The sequence below is a fragment of the Myxine glutinosa genome, chromosome 9 (genome assembly GCF_964187855.1).
Source record: "Myxine glutinosa chromosome 9, kmMyxGlut1.1, whole genome shotgun sequence".
Taxonomy (NCBI): Eukaryota; Metazoa; Chordata; class Myxini; order Myxiniformes; family Myxinidae; genus Myxine; species Myxine glutinosa.
The window spans coordinates 130,912,683-130,935,105 of NC_136269.1; the positions used below are offsets into that span (position 1 = coordinate 130,912,683).

At 42.7% G+C, this 22,423-nt stretch overlaps 1 protein-coding gene across 9 annotated transcripts in view; it reads left to right on the forward strand.

Moving 5' to 3' along the window:
- The window catches only part of LOC137434922 (papilin-like), a 114,183-nt gene that overhangs the window by 85,352 nt on the left and 6,408 nt on the right, over positions 1-22,423 (forward strand). For all 9 annotated transcript variants that reach the window (XM_078784924.1, XM_078784929.1, XM_078784927.1 and 6 more), the window contains 6 exons: positions 1,748-1,930; positions 6,578-6,728; positions 11,542-11,590; positions 12,184-12,272; positions 16,540-16,801; positions 21,536-21,673. In XM_078784924.1, coding sequence (XP_078641050.1) covers positions 1,748-1,930; positions 6,578-6,728; positions 11,542-11,590; positions 12,184-12,272; positions 16,540-16,801; positions 21,536-21,673 — 872 coding nt within the window. The remainder of the gene's footprint in view (positions 1-1,747; positions 1,931-6,577; positions 6,729-11,541; positions 11,591-12,183; positions 12,273-16,539; positions 16,802-21,535; positions 21,674-22,423) is intronic.

Consider the following 22,423-nt stretch of genomic DNA (forward strand, 5'->3'; position numbering starts at 1 on the left):
GCACACCTTACATTTGAATGTAGCTGCCACACTGGTTAATGACCCTCTCAGACCACTACATTTTTGATGAACCCACTCAGCGCACATTGTACATTGAATGGAATTCACTCCGACACCCTTCCTGCACACAGCACATGGCCACTTCCCAGTTCTTTCCACCTCACCACATGCTTTACCACTTGCCATCACCTTCGTCTTTCCGATATTCACCTTCAGACCTTTTGTACAAACAGACCTTTTTTCAGACAAACAGACCTTTTTTCAGACAAACAGACCTTCAGACCTTTTTTGTATTCAGACCTTTTGTCGTACGTTGTACAAACAAAAAATACGTACGCCACGTGGTACGGGCACCATATTGGAAAATCCGAAAAACTTTGCACCTCTATATCTACAAAAGTGCTGGGCAGAAAAAAAAAATGAAGACGTCTCATTGTAAAGAAATCTCCATGCAGAATAACGTATGTGAATGATGATGTCACAGGTGCCTCTATTATGACGTCCACTCGACAAGTAAAAAAACTTCATCCGATCAGGATGAAATTTCTTGAACATCATAAATTGATGCAGAAAAATATATATATAATGACATCGTAGGTTACGTGGTTCGGCCGCCATGTTGTTTTAAGTGAAAAACATTAAAAACCCTTTTCTCTGAAACGGCTGAACAGATCGAGCCCACACCTTGCAGGCATGATTGCATGCCCAAGACAAACAAAAAGCGGCTGAGTCCATTTTTCCATACTTCACATTGTTTTGGAGTTATGACGTTTTGAAGCATAAACCTTTAAAACCTAGCTCCTTCCTCATTTTTAATTATATCAAATGGAAACTTCACAATTATGTTTCCCATGTTGGCATGCTAAAATGCCCTTTTGGAATTTGTGATCGCTCACATGGAATATCAGCGAAAAATAATTGAATGAAAATATTGTTTAAAAAATTATATCTCTTGAACCGCATCATTGATCGATGTGAAACTTTATAGTGAAGTTGAAATCATTAAGTGGAACAAGTGTGCAAAATTTCAAGATGATTGGATGTACGGCCTGGAAGCTAGAAGTTATTGTGTGAAGAAGAAGAAACTATATTTTATCTTCTCGAGACATGTGACTTTCAGTGTACCTTTAATTGTGATGAAAGTGTGGTTGTACAAAAGGAACGTTGTATCAAAGCGGGGTTGTACCAAAGCAGGGTTGTATTGAAGCATGTCCGATGAAAGCGGGGTTGTGTCAAAGCGAGGTTATACGAAAGCAGGGTTGTTATCAAAGTGTGTCCAATGACAGCGGGGTTGTATCAAAACAGGGTTGCGTCCAAGCGGGGTTGCGTCCAATCGGGGTTGCGTCCAAGCGGGGTTGCGGCCAAGCGGGGTTGCGTCCAAGCGGGGTTGCGTCCAAGCGGGGTTGCGTCCAAGCGGGGTTGCGTCCAAGCGGGGTTGCGGCCAAGCGGGGTTGCGTCCAAGCGGGGTTGCGTCCAAGCGGGGTTGCGTCCAAGCGGGGTTGCGTCCAAGCGGGGTTGCGGCCAAGCGGAGTTGCGTCCAAGCGGGGTTGCGGCCAAGCGGGGTTGCGTCCAAGCGGGGTTGTATGAAAGCAGGAAAGCAGAGGAAACTGGTCATCACTGCCAGCAGTTATAAAGTGGCAATTCTCGTTGTTATTATTATTGATCGTTGGAATGTCAAGGAGAAGCGGTGAGGTGAGGGGGGATTTTTTTTTTTACTGTTCTTTACGATTGCTTTGCCTTTTGACAGTGTTCTGTGATGTGCGGAGAGGGTATGCAGACGCGACGTGTGTACTGTGGCATACGACGTGGCGGTAGATTTGAATCCACTCAAGATTATCACTGCCGGAGCGACCGACCAGCAGTCACCCAGCGCTGCCAGTCAGCACCATGTCAGAAGACCTACTCATGGTTCATTGGACGCTGGGGTCAGGTTAGTTTGTCATTCTGTTCATAAATATGCCATCCAGTATTTGTTGTTATCACATGATAAATTGTCAATTTTATTTGGCATGTTATTTTGTGTGTGCAATTCATTTTGTTGAGTTGTATTCACATAAGCATTCAGCTTTATTTATTTTTCGAATTATTACTGTCTGCATGTCTTGTCAGACATGTGTTGATCCACCCTGAACGAAAAAGCCATTTATTTTGCCAATCGCATCCATACTTCTTTTTACTGGTATTCCATCTCCATTCCAGCACTTCCACAAAATGTAGGTTGATCTTTATGAAGAGAGAGAGAAAGAAGGCAATCACACTGACCATAGGCAGCGACAAATGGAACAACCTAGAGAGGAACATAGTCATTCATGAATATGTGCATGGATGTAAATTATTCCACAAGATGCTCTATAACAGAGGGAAACATAAATTATAACGTTGACCGGTTTGTCTTCAAAGAGAGAAATTTGGTTAATACACATATTAAAACAATTATTGGTTAAACGACTCTGCATTTCTCTGGAGTCGAGCTAAAACAGTTTCTATTTTCTGCATTTCTCCTAATGTCTTTCGAGCCTCCATTATTATCTCTGTCACCGAAGGCAGACGAAGGTTTTGTATTCACCCCTGTTTGTCTGTCAGCTAAGAGCTTTGTCCGCCAACCATCCTCCCGCACGTACAGAACCACGTTTTTCTGTGCCTTCAACAAAAAAAATCTTATCTCTCATCCCATGATGTTTATCTCTGTTTGTCCTATTTGGGAACTTGCAATCAGCATCCTTCCACTTCATGTCCCCTCCATCCGCTTCCACAACTTTTTGAAGCATTATATGCGATACATCGTTTCTGCCCCAATCACTCAAAAAATTATCTTAAGATTCAGATCTTCACAAAAATCTAATCAATTCATCCTGGACACACACACACACACACACACACACACACACACACACACACACACACACACACACACACACGATCTGTCCACCAAGTTTCGTCCGAATCCGTTCACAACTTTTTGAGATATCCTGTTCACAGACGAACGAACAAACAAGAAAGACAGTCAAGACAGTCGTGGGAGCACGGTACTTGCAAAATCCCTGAGAAAAAAATTGACCTGAAAAATAATTTGTGGTTTAATTCAAAGACCAAACACGCAAATCCTCTTCAAATTTCAAGTCAATCGGATAAAAATTGAGGATTTTAGAAAAATCACCAAAGTTGTTGACCTTTGGCCTATGTTGACCTCAAAAATAATAGGTGGTTGAGTTCAATGACTTGCAATGCAAATCCTTTTCAAATTTCCAGTCATTTGAATGAAAGTTTAGGATTTTAGAAAGTTGACAAAGTAGCACACAAGCACAACAACAGAAGAGAATACGGATGTCGGTAGATCTGTGGAAGGGAGAGTGCTGGGGGGAAGTGGGAGAGGTACACAGTATAAAGCAAATGAACACTACTAGGGATTTCAGGAAAAGTTGGGGATTGAAAGAGGCGGATTTGGGGTGTTTTAACGGGGGGTAGAAAAGATCATGGTTTTGGATGGAGGAAGATAAGAGATGGTGGTTCTTTGGCCTCTGTTGACTTTTTGATCTTTTGACCTGAAAATCAATAGGCCTCTTCCTTATGGCCAACTTCACCGTTTTATGAAATTTTGTGAAGATCGGTTTAAAATTGTGACCGGTAAGCAATCAGCATAGACATACATACAGACAGACAGAATAACACGTGATCAACCAATACACCATGGGCGTCGATGGGTGAGGGACAGGGGTAGGGGGGTCACATCTTTTGGCGAGAGGGGATTATCCTTCCCCCTAACCCCCCCTCTTCCCCCACCACTTTCTACTCGGATATAATATAAAATGCATTTTCTCTGTACAATCCACACAGGCCCGGATGTGGGAAGTTCTCCAAATACATCATCTAATTATGTATAAATCAATATCAACTTTCCCCAAATAAGTTTAAAAGATCTATAAGATCATAGATCACTGCGCTGGTGGGAATTATTTAATAACAAAGAGCGGTATCGGCTCGTGCATGTCGTGGTGGATTTCATTGGTCGAAGCACGGAGTGCACGGTGTACGCATGCGCTAAAAATGTACCACGTGATTAGTGAATACTGAAAGTGTGATATGGGTCGACATTGACCTTCACGTTTTTCTTCCGAAGGAGCTTCTTTGCTCGCCCATAGTGAAGTTGTTTGGTAAGAAAAGTTTATTTAGTTGTTGTTACATGGAGAAAGTGCTAACTGAGCTAGAATTTATTCAATTTTGGTGAGGATTCGAATCCGGATCCAGATACAAGAGTTTTTAATTTTTAAGTGATTCTTCACCATTGAGTGATCGGGCCAAAAACGATATATGGGATGATATTTCAAAACGTTGTGGACGACTTATGACAAAACTTGGTGGATGAGGTGGTTAGGCAACAAGAACAAGCCAATTCGATTTTGGGTCAGGTTCGGATCCCGATCTGACATATCGGAGGATACAAAACGTAAACTGCTCACCCTGGCCCAGGTATGCTCTCTAGTTTAAGTGACATTCTAGTTTATACATGTTGTAGTCCAAACTTTATAGATGTACTCACATTGTAATGGTACAGCACTGTATATACTTTATTGAGGATCTAACATTCTAATTAATGCAGTCAAATGTGTTTTGTGGCCCCGCCCCCATCAGGCTGATTGACAGCCGTTGTCCCGCCCATCTCTCTTGGCACTTCATTGCCCAATGTGTAATTATGCAGTTACACCTGATTTTCGTGGAATCCTTTCAAGTTATGAAAAATTAGAGGTGTCATGGAACTTCCCACTGTAAAATACAGTACATTTGCGTTTGAACAAAGTACTGAGCGTAACCCAATGTTGAGTTACTGTCTGAACAGAAGAATTACAAACAGGATATTTTTATTTTGTCAAATTTGTAGTTCCGCGATGCTGTACAAATGTGTAACCATTGGTGTGCTGCTGTCGCAGATTTGTCACAAGATGAAATTATTATTATAATATTTTTTGAAAATGACAAAAAAAATGTGATTTTTTTTTAATGATAGATTTTAAAAAACAAGATGCAGTACACAAAGGGTTAATCGGTGTTATTTGATGTGAAATACTCCACAGGCGACTGATTGTTGGTACTTTTATAGGTTTACAAGTTCGTATCCTGGTAGATTTTATTTTTGAGGAATTCTGTGTCATCCCTACAGGCTACATAGGAAGTTTTCCGACTTCCTGATATATCGCCAATTCAATTTTAAATTTAAAATAAGATTTCAAAGTGGTGACTATTTATGCGGTTATACCGAATTCATGAAAATGACAAAAAAAACATGATCGTCTTCTTCATAGCCACTTCAAAATAATTTTCCCGGAAAATGTCGTCCCCACCCCACCCCACTTGTCAATAGCGATCAACACCCCTGAAATACGCTATCAGCATACTAAAATATGCAATTTGATGTCTCTATCTGCCTGACTTATTTTTGACCACGATACATTTGATTGTTACTTATCCAATCTCGGCCAAACTTGACAGGAGTACTAACGGTCACCTGCCCCCCCCCCTAACCTCAAGGGAGTTTTCCCCACCAATGGGGTTGCGTTTTGAGGTGTATATCCATGTTAAGTTAGCTTTATCGTGGCGTTTTTCCAAGGACGCTTCTAATAACAAAACTAATGATAATAGCAAACTATTAATGTTATAACAAAACAATATTAACACGAGTAATATCCCACCACCCCAAGGGGTTTTTCTTCCTTGGACAAACGCAGTGTTAACGTGTATAAATAGCCTATCATGCCGTTTTCGTGGGAGCAATGGCCTCTACCAGAAGTAAAGATATTATAAACCACAAACACGTATGATTACCTTTTTAAACAGTCGCTAATGCTGATGAACACTAAACTGAAACAAAATTTGGAGGAATCCTGACATATGTGAGGCAATTTATGCTTATCACGCCAACAAACATACGTGATCATAGATCTACTGTAGTCTATATATCCCACAAGGGTTAATAACATGACCCTTCCTGCTGCTTCCATGGAGTTCTTCCAAGGCGTTTTTCCAAAGCCGCTTTTTTTTTGTATATTTTTTTCAGTGTTGTAGCTTTTCTATGAGTTTTGACTTTTGATAGAAAAAAAAAAAGTATAAAAAAATAGCGGCTCTAGACACGCATCTACAGAGATGCTTGGGTACCCTTGTTTGAGTTAGCATATATTAGGTCACCATTTTAACTGTCAGTGCTGTTGAGATTGTTTTTATCTGCGATGAGCAGCTTTATGAGAGGACCGCGTTGTTGTTCTTGTTGTTGGGGTGCCTTTTTGAATAGCGCATGCGCACACACTCGGACGTGCGTTGGTATGAGGTAAGAACATATTGCAACGGATATCCTCATGATTCTACACGTCGCAGCTGGTGACCACACTGTGGTCATTTTTCTCTTGTTCATTTACTCTCTACATTTGTTTAAATGATAAAGACACCAATTCGCTGACACCTCATATTCACGTCTTGAGACTCAATTTTATGATAAAACCAGTATGCTCATGTTCGGTTTTGTCGAGGTTTTATCCCAACTGTATGATCACTAGAGACTGTTTTTCCCCTCTTATTCCCTTATTTTCAGTGCTCTGCTATGTGTGGGGGAGGTCTTCGCAAGCAGCAGATATTATGCCTCAACCAGCAGAGTGTGATGGAAGATGAATCGCTGTGTGATGCATACACCAGGCCCAAGGACACAGACACCTGTAACATGCGGCCCTGTCCTTTACCACAAGGTCAATATATATCTCGTCTACTGTGAACGGTTTGCTTACACTTGCCAATTGCTGCTCGACAATTCTCAGTTGGTGGACGGAGGTTACGTTTTCACCTATGTTTGTTTGTCCGCTTGTGAACATGTTATCTCAAGTTATGGATGGATTTGGACGAAACTTTGTGGACAGATTAGGTGTGCGACAAGGCCGAATTGATTAGATTTTTGGTGAAGATCCGAATCCTATGATTCAATAAGTGATTCTTCACCATTGAGAGATCCGGCCAAAAACTATACATAACAGAATATCTCAAAACGTTGTGGACATATTCAGATGAAACTTGGTGGACAGGTTGGGTGTGCGACAGGGACATATTCGTTAGATTTTGGTGTCGATCTGGATCCAATTATCCATGTGAATTTTTTAAAATTAACATTATATCATCACCCTGGGTTTCCATGGAGGCTTTCCATCCATACCCAACCCAAGCTCGACTTTGCTTTGTTTCCGTCTCTGATGAGATTTGGACTCGTACAGAAATAATGATTTATATTTTTGTGGAAAAGTTATTATGGTTTATCGGCAAAGATCTGCAATAATTTCACTTACTCAAAAATGAAAGATGAAAGAAAAGACCAGCAAGAACTGTGGACAAATGAACAATGTGAATGAATGAAGGAGCAAAACTTGGTGAACAGAAACCTTGTAGACCGAAGGACGTTGTAAATGCAAGAGCGGGTTTTTTTGGGGTTTTTTTTTGTATATCGAGTCTCGTGTAAGAGCTAACATTGAACACAAAAAAACAAACGGACACATAAAACATAAAATAAGGGGAGCGGTAGACAAGATGGGGAGAGAGAGGGAAGCACACAATCACAACATTTGAGAGCAGGGACATCGGGAGATCTGTGGGAGGGAGAGGGCTTTTGGGGGGGGGGGGGGGAGGCACGGGAAGGTGGGAGGAGAGGTATAAAACACATGGACACTGCTAGGACTTCTCCTTGAATCATCTCCTTGAAATGTCTGTAATTCAACGTTTTTAAAAATACGTTTATTTAAATTCTCCCGAAACAAGGTTTTTGGGTTGTATGCAGTACAGGACTGTAATCGGTAATCGACACTCACTCACACTGACTCCAATCGGCCAATGCTGATTACCGAGCAATTGCTGATATCGGGCTGCACTGATTACCGATACCCATATCGGCCCAGCACCGTGTGTGTGTGTGTGTGTGTGTGTGTGTGTGTGTGTGTGTGTGTGTGTGTGTGTGTGTGTGTGTGTGTGTGTGTGTATATATATATATATATACTCGTATTAGCCTCCAACATGCCCTTTGATCAGGTGACAGCCTCCCGACACTTTGGTATATAGTAAGGGCATTTTATGAGATATTTCACAAATCTGTTAACTAAATTGTTACCAAAAAATTTCTTCACCAATATGTTTGTAAAGGTGTGTAATAACATGTGTTAAAATGTTGAAGTTCAACTCCCGTGGGAAACCCAGAAAAAAAGCTGTTGAATTCGGGTACCGAAAAATTATTTTCGAGAATTTTTATTTTTTTAAATCGGCCCTTAAGTAACTTATGAGGGGTCAAATAAGGGTTTTTCATGATTCTGAGTTGATTGTTAACATTTATATTTTCACTTTTACATTTACACACAAAGTAGCTTTTATTTCACATACATATATAATACTCAAGAGTTATTTCTCATTCACAATGTCAGAAGTTTCAACAGTCATTGTCTGTCTTCTTCAGACTCAACAACATCATGACTGCAGTTTCTGCATGTAATGCCATTACAGACTCCACAGGCCGAGATGCACGTGACCCCATTCTTCTTGCAGCTGCATCGCCGGTTGCTGCAATCTCCATGACAATTAGAGCTCGTGAACTGCAATAGCTCCTCAGGAGCCGTGGGGTCCAGTGTTGGAACTGGCTCATACCCATGCACACCTATTGTCCATCCATAGTCACTGGGGTTCAGAGACATGCTCTGTAGAAGGATCCAGTCCCGGGTCTGCAGGTAGGCACGGAGTGAATGTTGTGCAGCTGCACACTCTGTTGGAGGTAGAGTCTCTGGTTTGATCACTCCTGCCGCTGCCTTCCTTGAGAACATGTTGTACCGGGCATACTGATGATGGCCTGCAGCGGCAAAGATGTGAAGCATCTTGGTAACAATGCAGGACAGATGCCCATTGTGGTCTGCTGTATGTTGTACCTGGCATACTGATGATGGCCTGCAGCGGCAAAGATGTGAAGCATCTTGGTAACAATGCAGGACAGATGCCCATTGTGGTCTGCAAGTCGCTCGGTTCTGATAAAGACCTTGATCACATCTACCATGTGGTGGTACTCCACCCAGAGTGCAGGTGTTCTTCCTCCTTTTGCGAGTCGTTTGAAGGTTTCTTCAAACCTTTGCTCAAACACTGGCACTACTGGGTCTGAGTGTCTGGCTCCCATCTTCCCATCAGCCACCTTCTCCATGAAGGTCTTCATGTCACCACGCTCCTCCTCAGTGAAGGCAAGTTTCATGATGTGTTGATAGATGGCTGCATCGATGAGGAGGTGAACACGGATTGCCTTGTCAAAACATCCTACATCCATGATGTGGTTGGCTGTCGTACTTCCAGGATAGATCAACCGGATCACATCTAGTAGTCCAGAATCTTCCATGATGTTACCCATTGATCCAAGATAAGACTTCAGCAGGTGAAAACCACCCAACCTTGGAATGACGGGTAGATTTGCCCTCAAGCGCAGCATCAACCGCAACCTCATCATTGATCTGTTCATCGGTTTCCTCCACAATGGTGTCAAGAGTGCCAGAAGTATCTGGAACATCATCTCCACTCCTACTATTAAGGAAGCAGTATTTGTAGTTTTGTGTCTCCGTGTAAGACTCAGTGTATCCCAGCCGGTGGAACTTGTTGAGCATCCATTTTGACCCAAATCTATGATCAAGTTGTATGGCAAGCCCCATTTGGTGTGGCAATACTCCAGACCGAGGTCGACAGGCCTTAATAAAATTCTGCCCCCAAACGGCAACTCTTTCGTCTGTCTTGACAATCGGTCTCAAGAACATCTGAAGGCTTGCAGGAACAAGTGTCAGCTGACTATCGATGTCAGTCATACTGTGTGTGGTGGGGTATGACTTTGGACCTAAATCAATCAAGGCAATATCATTGGATATGAACTTGAGTGCCGTCTTTATGATCTGAGTCTTCTCATCTCCATGGTCAAGATTAGCATGATGCGCTCGCAGAATATTGTCGGTGCCATCTTTGAGACAGAGTACATCTGCCCTTCTTTCCTGTGTTGTGAAATACAAGGTGTCTTCGTATTTCTCTAGAAGTTTTATCTTTAGCCAATGCTTTGAATAAGAAAGGCTCTTCTCTGGTGACTGATCAAACTCCTGCAGCTTTTCATGGACTTGGTCCATGTTCATTACCCCATGCTCTAATTCTGAGTCTAACCATTCGCAGAATTCAATTAAAACTGCCTCTCGCTCCTCATCAATACTCCTATGTCCTCTCTTCCTTTTTCCTTCCTCATCAGTCTTGGACAAACTGTCACCTCTCGCAAACATAAGTTTGCATCGCAAATGGTACAGTGTTTCTTCTGCTACCAAGTCGTTGATCCCTTCCAGGCGTCCAGTGACTTCAGTGCCCCAGTCATCCCCGCGAATCCATGCTGTCTTCAGCAAGCTTGCCTTCAGTGTATCTGCAGTCAAATTATCTGGCACTCTGTATTTCTTTCTAGCTTGTGCTGGATTATTTTTGTAGAGCTGGGCTGGTTGGTTGCAAAGAATGCATACATCCTTATACAGGAGGTCAACTGACTGTGATCTTCTAGAACTGCAGCCAGTTGATGAACTGAACTCACAAGTAGTGCGTCTTCTCTTCAACTTTGATGACTCTTTCTCTGCCTTTGATGCTTGAGCTGACTTCTTGGTGGTTGCAACAAAGTTGTTGTACAGATCATTTTTACACTTCTGGTGGTACCTCAGTTTTCCTTCCTTTTGAGCCTCCTTCATACGTTCCACAACAGTAACATTTTCGACAGTTTCTGCTTGTTTCAATAAAGTTGAGTATCCCTTTGGAGTTGCCTGTATGAGCCTTTCAGCTGGTGTTTCCGAGCGTGCACAGATGAAGCAATTGAGCACAGGTGGAGTAACGTCTTCATCCATATTGCTAGACTCCATGTCCTGCAAAGTAGAAAATGAGATATATTTAGAAATTATTTTTCCACAAAGGAGTGTCTGTGGTGAAATATAAATGTTAACAATCAACTCAGAATCATGAAAAACCCTTATTTGACCCCTCATAAGTTACTTAAGGGCCGATTTAAAAAAATAAAAATTCTCGAAAATAATTTTTCGGTACCCGAATTCAACAGCTTTTTTTCTGGGTTTCCCACGGGAGTTGACCTTCAACATTTTAACACTTGTTATTACACACCTTTACAAACATATTGGTGAAGAAATTTTTTGGTAACAATTTAGTTAACTGATTTTCATATGTTTCCCTTACTAATAGTCGAACTGGTGTTAATCACATCGGCTATGAGAGTCTGTTTATCGACAAACCACAAGGTAATCAACTCGTTAGTTATTTGATGAAAATGAGACTATCAGGTCCGCAGAGCATGTTGGCGTGTTTAGGAGAAACGAATCTGATTTGTGCCAATCGATACAAGCTCCATTAGCGGGGGTATTGTCATTTGATCATGTGATTCACGGGGCTTTGCTTTCCTCTTGTGGTTTGGCCCCTTGTTGGCAATATTTTCACATGGTGAATGATCTGACTGTACTCTTGGATTGTTTTTCACAGAACCTGAAAACGAAACCGGAAATAAACCACGTCGATGCTCTGAAACGAGGTGTCTCACCACATTGCATGCCATCACAACCGTTTACCGAACACAGCACACCTTGCCTTTAGCACCTGCATGAAACTTCATGTGTACTGCAAACCAATTGAAAACTTTCCTTGTATTCCTGCATTCTCAAATTTCCGCAATAGTCCATCAGTACTCTCAGGGTGGAACGATGGCAGTTCTGGATCGTACTTCATCGAGTTGTTTCACACATGCTTACTTAACTTGCATGCCTCACACTTCACCTATTTTGTTGGCCGGGTCTTTGTGACCATGCTACCACCCCATAGGCCTAATTATTTTTCAATATAGATTGTTCTCCTATGGGATGTTTTAGTTAACATAATTGTAAGCAGCTCTGCTGAAGCAATAACCCTTCTATAAAAATAAATGGAGCGTCATTAACACCCGATGTTACTATTACATCAGAACGGCAGTTTTGGTTAGAGTTGACCCTGTCGGGGGTCAAAACGCGAAGGCCCAAGCAGCCATCATAGCATATTTATTGTAACTGTAAAACAATTTTTAATTGGTGTCCCCTGATCCCTCATAAGTGTTGATCTGGAATTGAATGTGTTTGTTCGTTGTTGCTCCAGATTCGGTTGCTGCCCTGATGGTGTGACTGCTGCCGGTGGTCCGTCCTTCCAGGGTTGTCGCTATCAAGCGGGCAATGGCAAACCCTTTGGTGAGAGTCGCATGGAGCGGGACTGGTGGTTGAACTGATGTTTCCTTCTGGTACAGGCAGGTGACATCGACATGTACAATTCGTGGTGATTTTTGACTCGCAAAGAGAGAAGCCAATACGACGTTATCAAACGAATTTGTGATGATAACTTGCCCAGATGAGGATGTGTGGACTCAAAACCATTGCCATTCGTTTCAATAGGAAGTTAATCGCTTTGATGGATTAATTGATCTTTGAGACCATCTAATTATTTTTCCACTAAGCTTACCCACTCCACCCCTCCCGACACCTTGCCCCCCACACCCCAACCACTACCACCATCCACATTTGACTTGTATGTGGCAATTACTCCTGTGGGTTTCCATTCACGTTTATTTCTGAATTTTCACCGATTTTATATGACAACCGATCTATATAGTGTGGAAATTGGAGGTGGTGGGTGGGTGGGTGGATGGATGGATTGGGGGGACGGAGGTGCTTATTGATAAGTTTATGAAAATTGAAGGTAGTATGTGGGTGGATTAGGGGACAGAGGTGCTTATTGATAAGTTTATGAAAATTGAAGGTAATCGGTGGGTGGATTGGGGGACGGAGGTGCTTATCGATAAGTTTATGGAAATTGGATGTAGTCGGTGGGTGGATTGGGGGACGGAGGTGCTTATTTATATGGTTTATGGAAATTGAAGGTAGTCAGTGGGTGGATTGGGGGACGGAGGTGCTTATTGATAAGTTTATGAAAATTGAAGGTAGTATGTGGGTGGATTAGGGGACAGAGGTGCTTATTGATAAGTTTATGAAAATTGAAGGTAATCGGTGGGTGGATTGGGGGACGGAGGTGCTTATCGATAAGTTTATGGAAATTGAAGGTAGTCGGTGGGTGGATTGGGGGACGGAGGTGCTTATTTATATGGTTTATGGAAATTGAAGGTAGTCAGTGGGTGGATTGGGGGACGGAGGTGCTTATCGATAAGTTTATGGAAATTGAAGGTAGTCGGTGGGTGGATTGGGGGACGGAGGTGCTTATTGATAAGTTTATGAAAATTGAAGGTAGTATGTGGGTGGATTAGGGGACAGAGGTGCTTATTGATAAGTTTATGAAAATTGAAGGTAGTATGTGGGTGGATTAGGGGACAGAGGTGCTTATTGATAAGTTTATGAAAATTGAAGGTAATCGGTGGGTGGATTGGGGGACGGAGGTGCTTATCGATAAGTTTATGGAAATTGGATGTAGTCGGTGGGTGGATTGGGGGACGGCGGTGCTTATTTATATGGTTTATGGAAATTGAAGGTAGTCAGTGGGTGGATTGGGGGACGGAGGTGCTTATCGATAAGTTTATGGAAATTGAAGGTAGTCGGTGGGTGGATTGGGGGACGGAGGTGCTTATTTATATGGTTTATGGAAATTGAAGGTAGTCAGTGGGTGGATTGGGGGACGGAGGTGCTTATCGATAAGTTTATGGAAATTGGATATAGTCGGTGGGTGGATTGGGGGACGTAGGTGCTTATTTATATGGTTTATGGAAATTGAAGGTAGTCAGTGGGTGGATTGGGGGATGGAGGTGCTTATTTATATGGTTTATGGAAATTGAAGGTAGTCAGTGGGTGGATTGGGGGACGGAGGTGCTTATCGATAAGTTTATGGAAATTGGAGGTAGTCGGTGGGTGGATTGGGGGACGGAGGTGCTTATTGATAAGTTTATGGAAATTTAAGGTAGTAAGTGGGTGGATTAGGGGGATGGAGGTGCTCATTGATCATTTTGTGTAAATTGGAGGTGGTGGGTGGGTGAATTGGGGGGACAGAGGTGCTTATTAATAAGTTTATGGAAATTAAAGGTAGTAATTGCGGAGACGGGGGTGCTTGTTGATAATTTTGTGGAAATTGGAGGTGGTGGGTGGGTGAATTGGGGAGATGGAGGTGCTTATTAATACGTTTATGGAAATTTGGGTGGGTGGGTGGATTAGGAGGATGGAGGTGCTTATTGATAAGTTTATGGAAATTTGAGGTGGTGGGTGGGTGGATTGGGGGGACGGAGGTGCTTATTGATAAGTTTATGGAAATTGGAGGTGGTGGGTGGGTGGATTGGGGGGACGGAGGGTGCTTATTAATAAGTTTATGGAAATTGGAGGTGGTGGGTGGGTGGATTGGGGGGACGGAGGTGCTTATTAATAAGTTTATGGAAATTGGAGGTGGTGGGTGGATTGGGAGGATGGAGGTGCTTATTGATATAAGTTTATGGAAATTGGAGGTGGTGGATGGGTGAATTGGGGAGATGGAGGTGCTTATTAATAAGTTTATGGAAATTGGAGGTGGTGGGTGGGTGGGTGGGTGGGTGGATTGGGAGGATGGAGGTGCTTATTGATAAGTTTATGGAAATTGGAGGTGGTGGGTGGGTGGATTGTTGGGATGGGGATGCTTGTTGATAAGTTTATGAAAATTGAAGGTAGTATGTGGGAGGATTAGGGGACAGAGGTGCTTATTGATAAGTTTATGAAAATTGAAGGTAATCGGTGGGTGGATTGGGGGACGGAGGTGCTTATCGATAAGTTTATGGAAATTGGATGTAGTCGGTGGGTGGATTGGGGGACGGAGGTGCTTATTTATATGGTTTATGGAAATTGAAGGTAGTCAGTGGGTGGATTGGGGGACGGAGGTGCTTATCGATAAGTTTATGGAAATTGAAGGTAGTCGGTGGGTGGATTGGGGGACGGAGGTGCTTATTTATATGGTTTATGGAAATTGAAGGTAGTCAGTGGGTGGATTGGGGGACGGAGGTGCTTATCGATAAGTTTATGGAAATTGGATATAGTCGGTGGGTGGATTGGGGGACGTAGGTGCTTATTTATATGGTTTATGGAAATTGAAGGTAGTCAGTGGGTGGATTGGGGGACGGAGGTGCTTATTTATATGGTTTATGGAAATTGAAGGTAGTCAGTGGGTGGATTGGGGGACGGAGGTGCTTATCGATAAGTTTATGGAAATTGGAGGTAGTCGGTGGGTGGATTGGGGGACGGAGGTGCTTATTGATAAGTTTATGGAAATTTAAGGTAGTAAGCGGGTGGATTGGGGGGATGGAGGTGCTCATTGATCATTTTGTGTAAATTGGAGGTGGTGGGTGGGTGAATTGGGGGGACAGAGGTCCTTATTAATAAGTTTATGGAAATTAAAGGTAGTAATTGCGGAGACGGGGGTGCTTGTTGATAATTTTGTGGAAATTGGAGGTGGTGGGTGGGTGAATTGGGGAGATGGAGGTGCTTATTAATACGTTTATGGAAATTTGAGGTGGTGGGTGGGTGGATTGGGGGGGACGGAGGTGCTTATTGGTAAGTTTATGGAAATTGGAGGTGGTGGGTGGGTGGATTGGGGGGACGGAGGGTGCTTATTAATAAGTTTATGGAAATTGGAGGTGGTGGGTGGGTGGATTGGGGGGACGGAGGTGCTTATTAATAAGTTTATGGAAATTGGAGGTGGTGGGTGGATTGGGAGGATGGAGGTGCTTATTGATATAAGTTTATGGAAATTGGAGGTGGTGGATGGGTGAATTGGGGAGACGGAGGTGCTTATTAATAAGTTTATGGAAATTGGAGGTGGTGGGTGGGTGAATTGGGGAGACGGAGGTGCTTATTAATAAGTTTATGGAAATTGGAGGTGGTGGGTGGGTGGGTGGATTGGGAGGATGGAGGTGCTTATTGATAAGTTTATGGAAATTGGAGGTGGTGGGTGGGTGGATTGTTGGGATGGGGATGCTTGTTGATAAGTTTGCGCACATGCGTTTATTTGACACTCAAAAGCTATTTGGTACATTTTGTAGACTTAAGGTACATACAGTGCCTTCAGAAAGTATTCACACCCCTTGACTTTTTCACATTTTGTTGTGTTGCATCCTAAATTTAAAATGGGTTGTATTGAGATTTTTTTTTTTTTGTCACTGATCGACACAAAATACCCCATAATGCCAAGATGGAATTTATATTTTCGAAATTTTTACAAAATAACTTTTGTGTGACGGTGCTTCGCACAAGCTCAGTGGTTGCGTTAATTGTTTGTCTCTTCAGTATGTGCATCTGTGTGTGTGTGTCATTAGTGTGTCCATCAACTTTATTACGAGACTTAGCCCGTGTTTAAAAAAAAACATGAAAACACTGGGCCTGGAGTCAAATGAGCAGCACAAACGTTTGAAATGACGTACGCGAGTTCACCTGTAACGCCATGCAGTTCCCCTCAGCAGGCGAACATCCCATCATTCTGTGTGTCTTGTGATGTTCACAGCCTGCAACCTGCCTCACTCCGTGGGTTCCTGCGAAGACTGGACCGTCAAATGGTATTCCATTCCTGCGTCGAAACACTGCAACCGCTTCTGGTACGGCGGATGCGGAGGCAATGACAACCGCTTTGAGACCGAAGAGGAGTGCCTAACGGCCTGCGTCACCGGCGGTGGGCATTATGGGAGAGGTTCAGATCACATCTCCAGAACCGACTACGTGGAAGAACGTGTCAATCAAAACAGCAGCAACATGAACTACGACTACAGGTTTGTTCAGTTGATTGTACAATTTCCTTCCTTTGCCAAAACTGTACTTGGCCCGTGCTGTGCTGATGCAACAAATGTGCAGCTCGTCTTAATGAAAACGTGACGCGATGGAGAAAGTGCTGGGCTAAATGATCTGGCAAATTTGATGACGTCACGAGTAACATGATGGATGACGTATCATGTACCCTGGGCTGTGTCGTTCACACTGGCTTATTCCAGTTTTTCTTTATCAACTCCAATTGTTGTTGAAGGTGTGAGCAAATGCATTTTCAAGTTGGACAAGTGATGGCAAATATGTTGAGAAGCTGCTAATGAAGTCCTCACTGATCCTATGCCAGGTGCATACTGGGACCCCTTGACTACCTATTGGATACCTATTGGAATTATTGGATACTAGGGCATGCCCGTACTATATATCTATCTAAAATTATATCCCCCCCCTCTATTTACATGAAATGGTTTGGTCCAAAGCGAACGGCTTGCGAGTACGGTGACAATCCCCCCCCTCTATTTACATGAAATGGTTTGGTCCAAAGCGAACGGCTTGCGAGTACGGTGACAATCCCCCCCCCTCTATTTACATGAAATGGTTTGGTCCAAAGCGAACGGCTTGCGAGTACGGTGACAATCCCCCCCCTCTATTTACATGAAATGGTTTGGTCCAAAGCGAACGGCTTGCGGAGTTTGGTAAAGAAATCGCCATAGCTCGGTAACTACTTGTCCGATTAATATGAAACCTTGAAAAGGCACATCCTCAGGTCCCCAGCAATATACCTGGCAAGTTTCAAGTATATCGGACCCGTGGTTGTCGAGAAACAGCGGTCACAGACAAACATACAAACATACAAACATACAAACATACAAACATACACACAGAGATTACTGGAATTATAGATAGATAGTGCATACCCATTGGAAACTAAAGAGTTTATCGAACACTTTACCTCATGCAGTCTTCAGGAAAACGACATGGGAAGGATCGTTTAAGCTCTTGCTTTGCATGTCCAAGCACGATCTGTATTTCTTACGTTAAGGTTACCATATTTGAACTTTCGAAAAAGAGGGACACTCAAAAAAAGAAAAAGAGAATACTCTTTTCAAGAGTTTCCTTTATATTATGGATTGAGCAATCGTATTGCTCGTCCCATTAGTTGTGTTCTGGATCTCGATGAATTTTGACTGCAAACCGCTGTTCTTCCAGTTGAAATACTGAATTGTTACTGGAAATATTGTGCTTGTCCGAGTCCACATGAGTTTGTAAATCAATAGCACCTTCATTTTCCACAGACACATCCATTGCAGCTCTACATACCAAGCACTCGGCTTCCCATTCTTCCCGACCACTTGGAAAACACGGAATTTTGTCTTTAGTTCTGCAGTGAATTTACACTTTCGTTTTGGCATTGTGTGTTGTGTAGTAAAACGAAATGACAAATAAGCTCTTCAAGAAAATCAAACAAGTGTGCACGGTACAAACTCAGAAAATATACTGAATTGTAGACTGAGCATGTCACTGGACTCTATCTCCCTGCGATGTTAGACAGGAAGTGGACGCGTGAGTGTCGATGTTTGAACACGTCCATTATGCCATGACAGAGTAGTACAGATTTGTATCAAACTGTCCTGGTCCAAACGTTACATATCCGCATTTTATCATCATAAGAAAATGTACAAAAATGGTTTAAACATTTAAATATGGTAAAAAAAAAAAAAAAGTATCCCAAATCTTAAAAGGTATCCCTTTGAAAATGCAAAAGCAAAAGAATGGGAAGAACACAGACATTTTTAGATATGAAAAAAACTGGAAAAAAACAACAGATTGGAGGACCGAAAAGGAGGACATGCTGTTATGGAAGTACAGCTCATACATATGCTAATGAGGGAATGATGATGCGTTCCTGTGACGTATGTATAATAAAGTAGTTCCATCATGGCTGCTCACTTCTTCCACAGCGGTTGAGTGCTCCTCTTCAAGACCCATCTGATCTATAATGAGTTCTCGTTCTCTTGCCATCTGAATTGCCATTTCCAGATTGAGATCTGCCTTCAGTTGTGAATTTGCTGATTCACAGCTAACTTAGCTTCAGTTGCTAACCCTAACCCTAACCCTAACAACTCGGTTTGACCTCGAACAACCTCCAAACCCAGAAATTTGTGGAGACTCCAAGGCGAGTTTCTTGTCAGCCAGTCCTAACACTAGTTGATCCCGGATTTCCTCATTTTTGTCATGGAAACCACAGTACTCAGCACCAGCGTAAAGGCACCGCACAAATCTTTCCACAGACTCATCCGCTTGCTGTTTCATTGACCGGAAAACAGCCCTTTCATGAATCACGTTACGTTTGGGAATGAAATACTAATAGGCATCAAATTTCCTCAACACTGTCATTCTCATTCGGTCTGTAAGTCATTCTCGTTTTCACCAGGATGGTCACCATCAACAGCAGGAGTATAGGTAAAGGTGCTCACGACATCTTCTGCCTCCGGACCCATCGCATAAATAAGGGTACTCGTAACCTCCCCCGTTTCTCTGGTCAGCTTCGTTGCTTGGGAGTATCGATCAAACCGCCGTTTCCAGCAGGGCCATCCAGTAGGCTTTGAAAAGTCGAAGTGTTCCGGTGGATTAAACTTCGCCATGGCCCAGAATGATCTCCAATACGATAACTGCAGACCTAACTACAATTCGACTGATTTAACAATCGCCGAGTAACACCGCTGCCACCATGTAACAGTACCCGAAAGCCCAGGAATGATGGAGACACACCCGTTCAGTGAGCAGCCATGATGGAACTACTTTATTATACATACGTCACAGGAACGCGTCATCATTCCCTCATTAGCATATGTATGAGCTGTACTTCCATAACACATGCCCAACAAAACCAGACATATGGTGACCCTACCGACGAGCAATTTGTTCTCAATATTCCCCAACGCTGAGAGCGTGAGCGGCACATTTGATTGGGTAAGATGGCATAAAATGACGTATTAGTTTGTCCAAGTACTGCTAAATTGAAGGATTTTAAAAACACTAAAACGCTGATTTATGTTCTACAGTGTTCAACTATATAATTCAATTGAAATAAAAGAAAGGTTTTCAAGGTTGTAGACAAAAACAAAATAAACCTTTTTTTGGAAGATTACCACCAATAATGCATCTTCTATTACAGCACCTTATTTGACACATTAAATTAGTTATTCGTGCCTGTTGTTTGTGTCCTTTATGATGTCTCTAAAAACAGTGCGCTTCCTGTTTGGAATGATTTTCAATTTTGACTGCCAGACAGGCGGACAGACAAAATAAATTACCTTATTCCTTTCTGCGCATGCTCGCTCAGGACAACATTCCGTACAAGTTGCCAAATTCAGAGCCATAGTACTGCTAAACTGCAGGTTCATGTTTTGATTTGTGTTCTATAGTGTTGAAAATATAACATTCAATTGAAATTAAGTAGTTCCTCAAATCATAGACTGACATCTGTAGACAGACAAAGTAAATAATTTGCTTAACCCCACTTTTCGCTTTGTACGCACGGGGTAATGAGCAAATATTTGGCCTTGGGGTCACAAAATTGCATGGAAATATAGCTTGGCGTATTTCGTATGTATGATATAGGAAGGATTTGTTTTTGTTTTTGGTGTTGTTACGGATTCGTCACATCTGCCCTTGTTGTTATATACTTTTAGGATTTTTAGTTTCAGGTAATATTGTTGTTAAGATTTCTGTGTGTAATGGAGATTTGTGGAGATGACTTTAGTAAAAGGTAAAAAGAAATATTTGTGGAGGGAAAAGAAAAACTTGGCAAAGGAACCGGAAGAGGAGGAGGAGGAGGAGGAAGAAGATGGAGAAAGTCGGCTGGGGAAGGAGACCACCGTCGGTCGCATCAAGGCTGCGAGCTGACTTCCTCGATATTGATTGCGAGAGAATTGAGGCTTCCCATGAAAGGGATTGTCCGAGACATCGTCCCATTCTGCAATTTCAATTAAACCTGCGTCTCAGGTTTTCTCAGGTTTAAGCGTGAACTATTGTTGGCAGAAAAGCAAGTGCCTCCATTACAGGCCGATCCACCATTTTTCCTCGAGGAGGCTGTCCGCCTGGTGCATCTTGTTTTGTTGTTGGGATTCCCATATCGACATCATCGTGTCGATCACCATTGGTTTTCCTTATCGGCTGAATCGTTGGTGGACGTGGGGTGTGTGGATTGCGCTCACGTTTTGGGGGAGCGTTACCCCGTGCTGCCATCTTCCCGACCTCTCACCTCGTAACTCCTTGTTTTCAGCCGCCGACCGATACCTGCCTGTTGGTCTTGCCATTCCGCACAATTTCGACCTTCGCCCAGCGTGGGGATTCGTGCACAGACTTCGGAATTGTTACATTCCACTCACGTTTGGCGTATTGTATTGTGAGTTTATTGATTTGAGAGTTTTGGGGAATGATGGTACCATCATGTGTATTGTTCATGAGATGAAAGTGATATTTTTCATGGTACCTTCGTTAAGAGTGTTATGACTGCGTATGTGAGTTTTCCTAACACAATTACTTCCTTTGTTCTACAGAATTGCATTGTGTGGTTTTACCATGGCTTAGAACACTCAAAATAACAGATCTTTCTGCCACGTTCCCTCTCGTGACTCCGAGGGGCACCGTAACCGGAGTTTGGGGAGGTAACACATTGGTGTTGTAAAAATCTATTCGACATTGTGCAGGAAGCTTGTTCAACTTTGTCCTAACAGCATGCGCATAATAAAACAGAATGGGACGGTGATACATGCCAGGCCAGGCCAGCCCGTTCAACTGCTTTGCTGGTCTTCATCAGGCGCCAGCGCCACCGTCGATTGGACGAAGGATGGATATCCGGTGGTGGACAGAAGGTCAGAGCACATGAGATATGAACCAACACAGCATGGCCATATATTAATACCACAAATTACTGATAAGTGAGGCCTTTTTGGTTGCACCCTGCAATTTAAAGTTTAAAAACTGTTTGGGGACATTTTAGAATGGAAGCTGTCTTGCTGCCTTCGTAACATAAACCATAAGCTTCGTAACAAGACAATTGTTGGTATATGCAAACGGCTGGTTGGCGTAACATGTACGGCTTGAGACTCACGAGCACACTACCTAGCTGAGGCCTAAACAAGCACAAACTCAAAATCTATACAACAAGACCATTACATACAAAAAGACACAGGAATAAATTTGTGATGTGATTAATAGTACAGGGAACAAACAGTTAAACAACAGATCTGGTGCGGTAAATAGCTTTTGAAGAGGAAGTTCTCATGGAGCTGAGAAAGTGGTATGCACTCGCAAATAAACCACAACCTGAAGAACACTTGGGGTCAAAGATTACTGTTATGATGTAATCAAAGATAATGCATCATAACTAGGACAACTAGAACTGCACTCTGTAGAGAGCATACCTCCAGCAGGCTGCACAGTTTACGTTTTGTATCCACTGATAGGCCGGATCTGGATTCGGACCTGAACCAAAATCTCATCGGCTTGTTCTTGTCACCTACCCCAACTCATCCACCCAATTTGTTTATAAGTCGTCCACAACTTTTTGAAATATCGTGCTATATATACTTTTTGTCCCAATCTCTCAATGGTGAATAATT